General features: G+C 36.9%; 1 protein-coding gene across 2 annotated transcripts; it reads right to left on the bottom strand.

The window, feature by feature from the left end:
* Positions 1 to 3,047: 3,047 nt before the first annotated feature.
* On the bottom strand, positions 3,048 to 11,093 carry LOC104245967 (3beta-hydroxysteroid-dehydrogenase/decarboxylase). Of its 2 annotated transcripts, none has more exons than XM_009801679.2 (12): positions 10,711 to 11,093; positions 9,445 to 9,534; positions 9,215 to 9,348; positions 8,899 to 9,069; positions 8,407 to 8,523; positions 8,241 to 8,320; positions 7,104 to 7,299; positions 6,158 to 6,276; positions 5,302 to 5,481; positions 4,430 to 4,586; positions 3,776 to 3,842; positions 3,048 to 3,695 (listed from the first exon to the last, which is right to left on the bottom strand). In XM_009801679.2, the coding sequence occupies exons 1-12, from the start codon at positions 10,952 to 10,954 to the stop codon at positions 3,493 to 3,495; spliced, it is 1,758 nt and encodes a 585-aa protein (XP_009799981.1). In that variant the 5' UTR covers positions 10,955 to 11,093; the 3' UTR covers positions 3,048 to 3,492. The 2 variants fall into 2 exon arrangements, with proteins under 2 accessions (XP_009799981.1, XP_009799982.1); XM_009801680.2 differs by having other exon boundaries at positions 5,302 to 5,476; positions 6,162 to 6,276; positions 10,711 to 11,089.
* Between the last annotated feature and the right edge of the window lie 1,205 nt (positions 11,094 to 12,298).

Below are 12,298 nucleotides of genomic sequence, written 5' to 3'. Positions count from 1 at the left end.
TAGCGTCATGGAAATTTATTTATACGTCTAGAAACTAGATAAGATATCGTGATTACAACCTTTTATAATTAAGAAATATTTAATAATAATATAATAGTGACACAAAGTAGGAGGAAGGAGTAATACCTTAGGTGGCATTGGGATATGGTTGGTAATAGCGTCATGGAATTTTCTCTAAGCCATCAACGATGAGAGGGAGAAATTCAAAAATAGTTAGATTTATAAGTGGTCATTCAAAAATAGCCACAATTTCAAAAGTAATTAAAAAGCAGAATAGCCTAAATGACACTTATACTTGTGACACTTTGTCATCCTGGTCCCCATACTTAATGAAGTTTCATCTAGACATCTCTACTCGTTCAAACGTAATATTTGAAGCCCGTCTGACCATTGACCAAGCCTATGTGGTATTTGCTTTGCTGAGTTGGATAAAATGCGTGACTACACGCTTTAAGAAGCAAGTAAAAGTTTATGATTCTAATTAAATATACCAAAAAAAAAAGAGAAAAATAATTATTCTTACACAAAATAATTCACCCCCGCCGAGGTCCTTTCCCCCTCTCAATTTTTACTCTTTTTCACTCCCCCCCCCCCAATCCCCCCGGGCACACACAACAATCTTCTTTTGCCTCTCCAGTTTTCTTTTCCTTCTACCCCTTTCTCCTCTCATCTTTTCCTTCTTTTTTGAAACCCCCGACTCTTGCTGTGCTCAAAGGTGATATGGGGATTGTATCTTTTTCATTATTTGCTTGTTATTATGGCTTTGGTAGCGGCTTTGCTTGAGATTTTAGAAAGACTTAATTTTGGGAAGGTATTGTTAGAGCTAGTGATGTTTGTGGGGCTCATATGGATTGTTGTTCTTGTTGGGGTGTTGGTGGGATGGGCATGGAAGCTCAAGTGGGCTAATCTTGGCCCTGATTCTTTTGATTCAGCAAATGTTTTTGCCTCTTCTTCTTTCGGTGTGCTCCTCCGGAACTTGTCATCTGGGTTTGATTCCCTCAATCCTCTTAAATTGCAACTTCCCACCTGCATTTCTTAAATCAAGGGAACTCAGTCCCTGCTAATGGCTGATTTTCAGAGAGAGAAAGGCATGAAAGTGTTTGTGAGAGAAAACTTTAGGGTTCAACTTTTTCTTTTCCAAAAATAGTTTTTGTGAATAAAAATATTGACGTGGAATATTTTTATCTGACGTGGATAATAAAGTGAGACGATTGAGGAACATCACAGTCAGAAGAGTTTAGAATATTACGTTTGAACGAGTAGAGGTGTCTAGATAAAACTTCATTAAGTTTGGGGACCGGGATGACAAAGCGGCATAAGTATAAGTGTCATTTAGGCTATTCTGTCTAATTAAAATTTAGCCACTTTTCATTTAAAGATAAATCTGAACGAAAACATTGTTCAAAATCCGAAAAAATACTCCAGTATAATAAACTAGAATTCCAGTCTAATATATTTGATATACTGGAGTTCCAGCATAAGTATACTGGAACTCCAGTATATTATATTGGAACTTTCAGCGTGTTGGAGTTCCAGCATAATATGCTGGAAGTTCATACACGGGTGCACCGATCTCCAGTAAATTATGCTGGAACTTTCCGTGTTGCAGCAAAATAGTGACTATTTTTCAATGACTTTGCAAACGCTGGCTATTTTTGAATGACCAGTCCGAAAACTGGCTAGCCCGTACTATTTTTACATGATCAGAGCAGGATTTGCAAGATGATGCATGTTTGGCCAAGCTGTCAAAATATGCTTATTTTGAATAGTACTTTTTTTCCGAAGTGCTTTTTCCAAATGTACTTTTGAAAAAAAATAGTTTGTGTTTGGCCATTCATTTAAAAATACTTTTTACAACATTTGGTAAACAAATTGTGTTTGGCCAATCTTTCTAAAAAGTGTTTTTGAGTGTCAAATTACCAAAAAAAATAGTACCAATGTCTTATTTTACTTGTGCAAATTCATTTCTCGACAAGGTCTTATTTTACTTGTGCAAATTCATTTTTAGCATACAAAAAATATGTAGTTCCCCAGTAAAAACATTGATTTTACTTATATTATTAAGAGAAGTTTTATTTTGTGTCTCATACAACTGACACTGGTTGCATGAGGCTCATTTTTGTCTCACAAATTTGTGGACCCCAATCTTACACTTCTGGGTCTACAAAAATCTAGGCCCATAAAATTGTGAGACAAAAAAGTTGTCTCATACAACTAGTTTAATTGTATGAGACACAAAATAAAATTTTCCTTTATATAACAACATACTCGGTGAATCCCACAAGTAGGGCCTAGGAAAGAGATGTAATTTTCATATTTGCAAATAAAAAACGCCGATTAAATTGCCCGAATAAAATAAAAAAAAATGATTCGAACAAACGTTCTGAACAAACTCTATATTAGTTATTACAAGGTGTACATTAAAAACATCGTGACACCCACTACCTTCAAATCCTAGATCCGCATCTACGGCTACTAAGGGTATTTTCTTCCTGGTACCCATCCATTACCCTCACCCCTACCCCCAATCCGGACTGGTATGGTGCGGTACCGGTATGGACCGGTATCGGTACGGGTAATACCCTCCCCTTAGAGGGCCCTACTAAGGGCTATGCGAAATGCACCTGGTCTGCGAATCATCAACCAACAAAAGCATCAATAAAAATTACTCCAAATAGCATTAAAAGTTCCATAAGGCCAACGTTGAAGAATGCCAGTGATCAATGGGTTGTTAGTTGGATAAAAGTTCCTTTTCTTTTTTTTTTTCTTTGAAAAGGAAAAAGAGACAAAAAGGGTAGAGTTAACGTACAATAGCTGTAGCTTGATTGAACTTTGGATAGTTGGTTTTGTTACATCACTCATGATCCCTATAAACGGTCCTTGGGAAACCTAAAAAAGCTAAGCATTAAGCATTATGCCATCACGGCTGGGGCATCTATGTTTAACTCTTACATTAGCCATCTTTAAGCCGAACTTTCCATTGTCTTAAAGAATTAAAATTACAATTAAAACAACAAACATAAAACAAAGAAAAGAACATACTAAAGGAGTTTAAAATAGTTTGTAATCACATTGATCATTGTTTCTTCAGGTGTAACACAATTAGGAGGTTGTAATACACACAACAGCAAGAACTTGGCAAGCATAAGCACAATTTATATCCAAGCAACTGATCCACTATGTTATCATCATTTGGAATCTATTACAGCCAAAATGAGCAAACTCTGTTCTCAATTGTAGGGGGGTATCTTCATTCTTTTCTTTTTAACTTCCTAGTTTTTTTCCGTAGCTCCAGTACAAGGGTATGGGAATGAGGGGGTGAGGGAGTTTAGTTTCTCGAGAAGATATAGACCAACGACCCTTCTCATATTGAGTTAACAAACGTCTGGTACAAGAGGTCACACATCCAAAATAAGGAAAGCGAACCAGGCAGATATACACCACTCTCCCTCTGTCTATTGTTAGGACTGAGTAAAGCACTAGGATACCTTCTCATTGCTGAATCTTCAATCTAGAAGAGCAGATCCCTCGAGGCATTTCTGAATCAGAATGGATCAATGCCAAAGGCAAGCGTAAGCTCCTCATCAGCAAAGTAAAGGCACCTTTTGATATGCTGAATATTACATTTGCCGTACTATCAATTTCATCCTCGTACTGCTCGTAAATGAGGAATGAAGTGAATGCCAGAGCTAGTGCTGCGTTGGTTCGAATCATGTCAAATAAACTAATGGACTTTAATGCACCATTAAGCGTGAAAATGTTGAATAACACATACCTATACCAAGTGCAAAAGTCAAGCAATCTGCAATTATCAACTTCAAACAATACAGGGGTATGGCGGCCTGCAAAATAAGAAAAAATTTGGTGTAACAACAGCCTAAACCATAGAGTCAAGGACTGACTAAAAATTCTATTTGCTGTCTGACCCATTTGACAACCATTGTAACTAAATGTTAATTCTGATTAATCATCAAATAGATGAGGTCCATATCTATTTCAAAATCAGATTCATTTATCACCACATTATCTGTCCGTGCATCTCCTTTCTAAAGGCAACTGTTTCGCCCTTCTTGCTATTTCATCTGCTAAACCTATTGCCTACTATTCGTTTCTTTGGCACACATTCAATAGCTTAAATTCATTTGCTTTTTCCCCTCGTTTGACCAGTTTTTACCAAAAGAGGCTTTTTTCTGAAGATTTCCAAATCGTTCAAAAACTAGCTTTTGAAGTTTCAGAAAGATTTGAAAAATAGAGTTTGGAAATCATCCAAAAAAGGTTGACCTTTTTATTTTCAAAAACAGCTCAAACACTTTCTGGGAAACTCAAAAACCGAGTTGGAAAACTTCAGACAAACGCCACCTATCATCTCTAACTCAATTCAGAATGAGAAAAAAGAAGGGAAGGAAGAACACGAACTCAAAGCACACACCTTCAAAAATATAGACCAGTCTTCTCCTTGGGCTAGTAAACTTGCTAAATGACTCATTCTGTTCCACGTATATGCTAAGTTGTAAAAGCAATTTCTCATATCCACTTCAGAGATCTCAAAGAAAGACCACGATATCCTGGGAACTGCAATGCCATATCTGGAGCAAAGACATCATTATTGGGGAATACAAGCAATTCCATGCATAAAAAAATACTGAAATCCTAATAGAATAGCGGCAAGCAGAAAAGTTCATTAAGAAATAATGTTATCAATCATCAAAAGCTCCCAATCAGAAATAGATTATTTAAACAATGAGATCTTACAAATAGAGGAAAACATAGATCATCACGCAACAAAAGCTACAAAGAGAGAGGGCCAATACAGGCAAATAAATTCCCATTGAACTTTCACATATTATTCCTTGTAGCTGATTGAGTTGACGGAAATAACAAAGCTGGAGAAGCCTTAAAAGGAAAGAAGTTGGACCAGTAGATAAAAGAAATGCTAAAGGGTTTGTGTTCCGGTTCACTCTTACAACAGGATGAAACATAATCAATCAGTTCTTTTCACCTTTTCTTTTACTTCACGTCGGCGGCGTTCAGGGAAGCAGACTTTAGTTGCATATATATCTAAAACGTCACTTTATGATCCTATTATTTTTAAAACTTCCATGCATTAAGGTTCGCATTAGGGCTCACATGGCACGTTTTAAGAATATGCATTAATATCCAGTTGCCCCTGAAAACAAAACAGTATAACCAAATTTCATCTCCTTGAGAAAGATATCGCTGGACTTGTCTTGCCAAAAATTTCTTTTAGGGCAGTCGTCTCTTTAAACCATTTAAACATAGTACATTCAGTGGCATGCTTACATTGTTGGTGGCAGAATGCTGTATCCCCAGAGAGCAGAAGCGATCATCAGTAGAAGCTGGGCAAGAGATGAAAGAAAACTCCTCCCAGACAGGAAGAACCAGTAATGGATGAAAACCAGCAAAAGGAAACAAGTAAATGTTCTCTGCTCATCTCTCCACAATAAAATTTCGGCAGCTGCACTAACATGATAATATTAAAGGTAAGCAAGATGATGCAATGAAGAATTGTGATTTCATATCATCAATTTGGCAGATATAGAATAAAAGGTAGAAGTAGAATCAGACTGGCATCAAAGGAGCTTTACCAACTAGGCAACACCCCCCCACCCCCACCCCCACCAAAAAAGAAGCATCAGTAACAACAATGATAATTGACCTATTAGAATCTTGAGGATATTCAAAATTTTCTAATAGATACTGAATCGATCTTGAGATTCATTTGGGTCGCCAAGGAAGTTTCTGTAATGTGCTAAAAACTGTACCCAGAAACAAATTCTACATATGCAAGCTCAAATTCAGTCTCAGAAGACCACCAGAATTGGGTCAAAACACCACGTTCAGGCATGTCTCTTGTGGTCAAACACAATAATTTTTTGCTGAGAAAAAGCGCTGGAAACTGGGCCTTCAAGAAAACCACGACAAGTCAGTTCTCTCTACCAGTTCAAGACAAAATAATAGAGGTGTTAGGGTGAGGACAAATGCCTAAAGGGTCAGATTTGGTATTTCCTCTTAAAGCACAGAATCCACTATCACAAGTTTTATTTGCAATATCAATAGCTCATAAAAGCAAGTGCATAACTTGTGAAACTAGAAAACAGCAATTCTGCAAGGCAAGAAATGTCACAAGGAAACATACCAACCTTTTCCACCTCCTAGCAGTTTATGCACGTTTGATTCCTCATCAGTGTCACTATCGCTTGACAAAGATGATTCCCTGGCTGAATGAAAGGACTTAGTGGTTAAAGCAACTCCTTCCTGTATCAGAGTTTCACGTCCATAATAAGCGATTGAGTCATGTCTATAAAAAATAGTATAAGATCTATAGCAAACTTCGCTTAAAACGAAGCTTCCCAAAATCTTAACCATATATTCAGCACAGACCAACAACATTAGGCAACTTACGCACAACAAAATCAGCTTACCTATCAGCAAACTAGGGCAACTTAAAGAATAGTGAAACTTCTTAGAAGGGTACAGGAAACATCCAACATGGATCAAGTGTGATTAAAGCACAGGTATTTAATCAGAGAGATTCACAATGCATAAAGCGTGTCTTTATCAGAACATCAGGGATAACCTGATTTACCATAACACGGAACTTTTCTGCATATCACTAGGAAACTGGGGCAACTAGGATGCTTGTGTTCTGGAAAAAGATACTTCATCTTCTCCTTTAAGCTTAAATAAAATGCCAGCAAGTAAGCTAAAGTTCAATAGATCCATATACACGTGGCTATTTACTGCATTTACCATTCCGTCGATATAAAACATTTGCCAGTGAAATAATACTTCGTCATCCCACAAAAATGCAAAGTTCGGAGAACAACAGTCAACTAATCTAATTCTCGGTGTGGATTCAGATATACATTTCTTTCTATTTTTTTGAAAATAACATCTACAAATTTGGATAAGTACTACAAGATCAAAAATATTCAGAGTTAAGCATAAATTTATTTTATTTGAAAATCCCATAATCGAAGAAACACAATTTGAGTGCCTGCTAAACAATTAGACACAGAGAGAGTAGTTGTTTAGGCATAATTCACAGCTAATGAGAAAAATAATTGGAGGAGCAGACGTACTTCAAGGGAAACAACAGGAGAATATCCAATATATTTCTGAGCTGCAAAGCAATTAAATCTCCTATGGCACAATGCTAATTCAATAATATCAAAAGCTGGCACATTATCAGGATTCCAATTGCTCATCCTTGAAATTGTCCATTTCATGATCAAAGTACAATATTGGACAACCCTAGCAGGAATCTTGATCATGGACCTGGAATCAGAAAGCACCAATTCTCTTTCAGGAAGCCATATTGAAAAATCCATAATGGAAGGGAAGGAGCAAAGCTACAAAATCAACCAAAGCAAAAATGTAAGCCAAGAATGAAAACAATAGACTATGACTAGCAAGAAAGTCACCAAATAGACAGCTTAACAAAAACATTTATCCAAGTACTCGCAGTATATGCAATAGGTAGTGATGAAGAAGGCAATACATGGGAAAAGGGTAAGTGTTTCAAGAAAATGGGAGAAGAATAACGTGTAAAAAAAATGGACAAAAAAGAGAACTAAATGGAAATAGACTTCATTAGGACAAAACAGCTCGGTGATTTCTCCCCATTTGCTTAACTTTGCCCAGCGTTGGTGGGCAGACCCTGTATTGGTGGGAAAACGTAGGTACCCGATGTAATAGTCAAGGCGCGCTCAAATTGACCCTACATCGCCATGATCACAAAGAAAGAGAGAGAGAGAGAGAGAGAGAGAGAGAGAAGATTGACTAAAGTTACCCTTTTCATCAAAGGAAAATGAGGCAATAAAATAAGATACCATCATCAGAAAATTCTCTAGCCAAATAACTTGTACAAGGACTCTTCTTCATGCCAATCTTTACTCACGTAGCAACACAATTGCATTCTTCATATCGACCGAAGATGAAGATAATGACTGGATTAAAGTTTGATAGCCTCCACAAAACGTAAAAATATTAAAAGATAACAAGAAAGAAAATTCACTAGCACTTGATGAACTTGTTTAAGCTAGGATGTCAATCATGATGGGAGGTAGAGTTTTGCAATGAGTGGCAACCACAATACTCAGGACAGGAGAATTCACCTAATCTACACATATTTGGAAAAATCATTCAACAAATTTCATGTGTTTGCGATAGTCATCAACAAAGATAGACGTACAAGAATAATTTGTCAGCTATCTTACCTTTGATATCCCAATCTCTCCATCACAAGAGATACAAAATTCTTGAATTTCATTGGCTTGAGATTAGTGATGAAAAAGGCCTACAATACATGGCATCGCACTGTCTGTAAATAAATGAACCACCATCAAAAGGAATCGCTGAATAAAGAGAACTCCAAATCTGTACCTTGCCACATATGTTACTTCCCCTAGAACGTAGAGCTTTTTCAGCACATATATGTGCATGGGCAACATTCTCCACATAGGTGAAATCAGACATATTGTCACCAAGCCCTATAATAAACTGAAATGAGAATGTCTATTACTTATTCAAAAAGGATGTATACAAAGACTAAACACGGTTAAAAAAATTTAAATTAGAAAACTATGCCCACATGACAACTAATTTTGTGAAGATAGAAAAGTCTATGATCTTTTTCCTCTTTTATTTGACATACATCCCAAGGTGTCACCAGCAACAAAGAGTAGAGAAAGAAAAGTTTCTTATAGATTCGAAGCATGGAACAAGTTTAGCAAGAATTTTGGTGGATGCTGATGCAACAACAGAGAGCTTAGGTCTAGTACATCACATTTACACAGGCTTAGCAAAAAAGAACGAACATAATTGATTGATACTTTTAACACAACAGGAAGTGCAAAGTAACAAAAGGCTTCCAACCTTGGCCCAGCCAGATTTTGCAACATTGACCAGCAAAGAGGAGAGATAATTGTCTTCAGGTCCAAAAACATAGCTAGGACGAATTGCACAAGTAAGAAGGCCGTCAGCATCATTTGCAACTAAAACTAGAGCCTCTGCTTGAGCCTTGAGATCAGTTACCATGTTCACAAACTGCATCGAGCAAGCATCAAAATGAAGAGAAGAAATGAGGAACATTAGAGCGTGATGGCTCAAAAAACGTGGAAGAGGGTTGGCAAGAATGAGGCCTAATAAATTTCCAAATTCTAGTTAAACAAGCTGCTGATAAGAGACTTACTTTACTGGAATATGGTAAGGACTCATCCCCGCCATGTATATCCTGCCAGCTGTTCAAAACTACCTCAGCAGAACTGTTGTATACTAGCCTTTTGACTTTACACTCTTGACAAGCAGTAATGATATTCTTGGCACCTGAATGACATAACATTTCATTCACAATTAGGATGCAAAAGATTAATATAGCAAAAGTGTGTAATGCACTTAAATGGCCTCTTGATGAAAAATTACCTTGAACAACAATTGTGTAGCAAATATAGAAATCATGAGCATATGAATCCCTAGAATCCATGTAAAATACAACTGATGCGCCATCAATAGCTGCATAGGAGAATATGATGAGGTAAAATTAAGCCCAACTTTATTATAGTGGAAAAACACAATTTTCCAGGAAGATACAGATAAAGGAAGAGACTCTAGAACCTGTTTAAACTACAATAAGCAAAGTCAGAAATATAGATAAAGACATGTCAAAGACTCAATCAAACGCCATAAGCAGATTGACTAAAGCAGAGTACCGCTGCATGTCTTAAGGGTGAAAGCACTGAAAGGTCAAGGAATAGCATGAGGCCGACTAGAAGGGGCCGGTTGCTTTTTTCCCTTGTTTAGTTGTTTGGTTGAGAAAAGAAAGTTAACAGCTTGTTTGGATGGTTGTTACCAATTGTATCGCATCGTATTGTTACTTTAAATACAATGTTTGTTTTGATTGTTACTTAAATTTTATTGTATCGTATCGTTAAATCTGTCGTTACGTAACGATGAAATGTGCCACTTTATGTAACGACCGATTTGGTGTGGTCGCATCGTTTCCTTGTGTTTTTCTCTCAATCTCACCCTTTATTATTATTAAATAATTTTATTTTATCATTTACCCTACCTTTTTATATACCATCTCATAATTTTTCTTTATAATATTGCAAGTTTATTCATCATATTACTGGTGCATGATACCATGAAACGACGGCAAAACGACACAATCCATCCAAACATTGTATTCATCAAACGATACAGTACAATACAATACAATACATACATTATGAAACGATATGTAACAACCATCCAAACAAGCTGTAAGAGATATATGTCTTTTTAATTCCCTTCCTGTGGAACCAAATCTCCTTAAAGGAGAATAAACACTTCCTATAGGGAAGCAAGTCAAGGGAGAAATAAGTCAATGACGAATGAGAACGAGCCCAGTAACTGGAGGACACAATCACTATCTTCATGAAAGGGAAAAAATTCCATGGTACTGTTTTCAGATCAGTAAACAATATACGCTATAAAAGCACTGGGGCTGCTAGAAAAGAAGAAGACATTTCGTATTCGTAGGAAACATATAAGATAAATGCATCTTGAGAATTGACGTCAGGAATCGGATTTGAGATAAACCCCTTTCTCGATAATCTTAGAGAGAGCGCATACACAGACCATACGCATTCTCTAGATGTATGTATAACAAAAAAATAAAAAACATAGATAGGGAGTGGGAGTTGGTACCTGGAATAATATGAGATTTATGAAGAATATCGACATGGAAATAGGAAGCGCGGCCAGAAGAGAGGGCATGAGAAAGAAGGGACTCGGAGGGTTCAAGTTGAAGACTGGGCAAAGAATCGGCGATTCGGACGATCCAATTGCCGATTCGAAGAAGCCTATCCACAAGCCATTTCCCGACGAATCCTCGTCCCCCTAATACCACGCACGTCTCCAACTCCTTACCACCTTCCGCCACAATCGCCATTCCTTTCCCCCCTTTGCACCCAACCAAAAGGGATCCAGAAAGAATAAAAGGAGGAGGGGTTTATCGAAACGGTTTATATTAGAGAGAGAAAATTAGAAGTTTAAGGTGGGGCCTGGATTCACCTAGTGGATGGGGTAATGAGAACTAGTCCTATATCGTTGCATCATTCGGGATTGGACTCGACTAGTGAGTCATTTTGCACGAATAGGCTAATTTAAGGTTTGTGTATATATTTTGTTCCCATCTAAAACGAGAAAAAGATCTAAGGCCTCGTTTATTTTTATTAAGATTAAAATATCTAAAATCTGAATACACATCTAAATATTAATATATGTATTAAGAATTAAGATTAAATTTATTTAGCCGTAAAATGGTACAGTTAAATTTGTTGCATGGTTTATAGATAAGCAAATTGATTTGATCCAAAAATGATAAGGAAATAAGATTAATATTAAGATTAGCAATTGAATTTGAAGAAGATGATCAGCATGGCTCCGAACGCGGCATCTCCGAGAGCACAAATAGAGATAATGACAAAGTGAAAGAAAGCTACTAGTTTCAGAGCCAAATAGTAAAATATAGCCTTTTTGTATAGAATGTTTCATGTCCTTACAATGGATGTTGAGCCTGCTATTTATAGCTTTACCTAGGGAAACAAGATCTTAGGAACAAGCTCATCTTTAATGATAATAAAAGAGTCATTGATGAACGTGTAACGGCAGACCATGGATGCAAATATTCTCTGCAACGGTCGCTCATTTTATGTTAGTAAATATTCCCTTATTGAACGCAATCTGATGACAAACCCTTGATCTCCACCCATCGACTACGCTCCCTTCGAGATTTATCCGATATCGATTACATTCGTTGTCTTCGGTATTGGGTATTCCCTAACTTGCCATTTGCCTATCTTCGGTTCCACGTGTCATGTTATCATTCGATCATTTGTTATAAAGCAATTTTACCCCATACAGATAGTCCCTGGTGATAGGCTATGATTACGTATTTTAGTCGCTTATTACACTCTAATGTACTGCACTTTAATTGAGTTTGAGCTTTAATTGCTAGTGTTTTGCACTAATTATGTGTTTTATGCCTTGTATGAGTGATTTCGATCTATGTAGGCGTTTATGGAATGAATTCAAGTGATTTAGAGCTTTGAAGTCTGAGTAAAACCCAAGGAATTAAGCCGGGATTGTGTTCGGAAATCAACGGATGATAGTTAAAAACGAAACGAAGAATCGAGCGGGTGCATTGTCTAGTAAAATACACATAACTTTTTTCTCAGAACTCCGTTTGGGCTTCACAATATATCGTTGGAAAGCTATTCGAAAGGGCTTACAA

Source organism: Nicotiana sylvestris, chromosome 6, assembly GCF_000393655.2.
Source record: "Nicotiana sylvestris chromosome 6, ASM39365v2, whole genome shotgun sequence".
Taxonomy (NCBI): Eukaryota; Viridiplantae; Streptophyta; class Magnoliopsida; order Solanales; family Solanaceae; genus Nicotiana; species Nicotiana sylvestris.
Note: the sequence above shows the minus strand (reverse complement) of the source record. Positions and strands in the feature narration are given on the sequence as shown.

Coding starts and splice junctions, on each gene's coding strand:
- LOC104245967 (XM_009801679.2), bottom strand. CDS start 10,954: ATGGCGATTGTGGCGGAAGGTGGTAAGGAGTTGGAGACGTGCGTGGTA. Junction 8,321..8,406: donor GAAGTAACATATGTGGCAAG/GTACAGATTTGG, acceptor CATGTATTGTAG/GCCTTTTTCATCACTAATCT. Junction 4,587..5,301: donor AGCATTCTGCCACCAACAAT/GTAAGCATGCCA, acceptor TCTTTGCTCCAG/ATATGGCATTGCAGTTCCCA.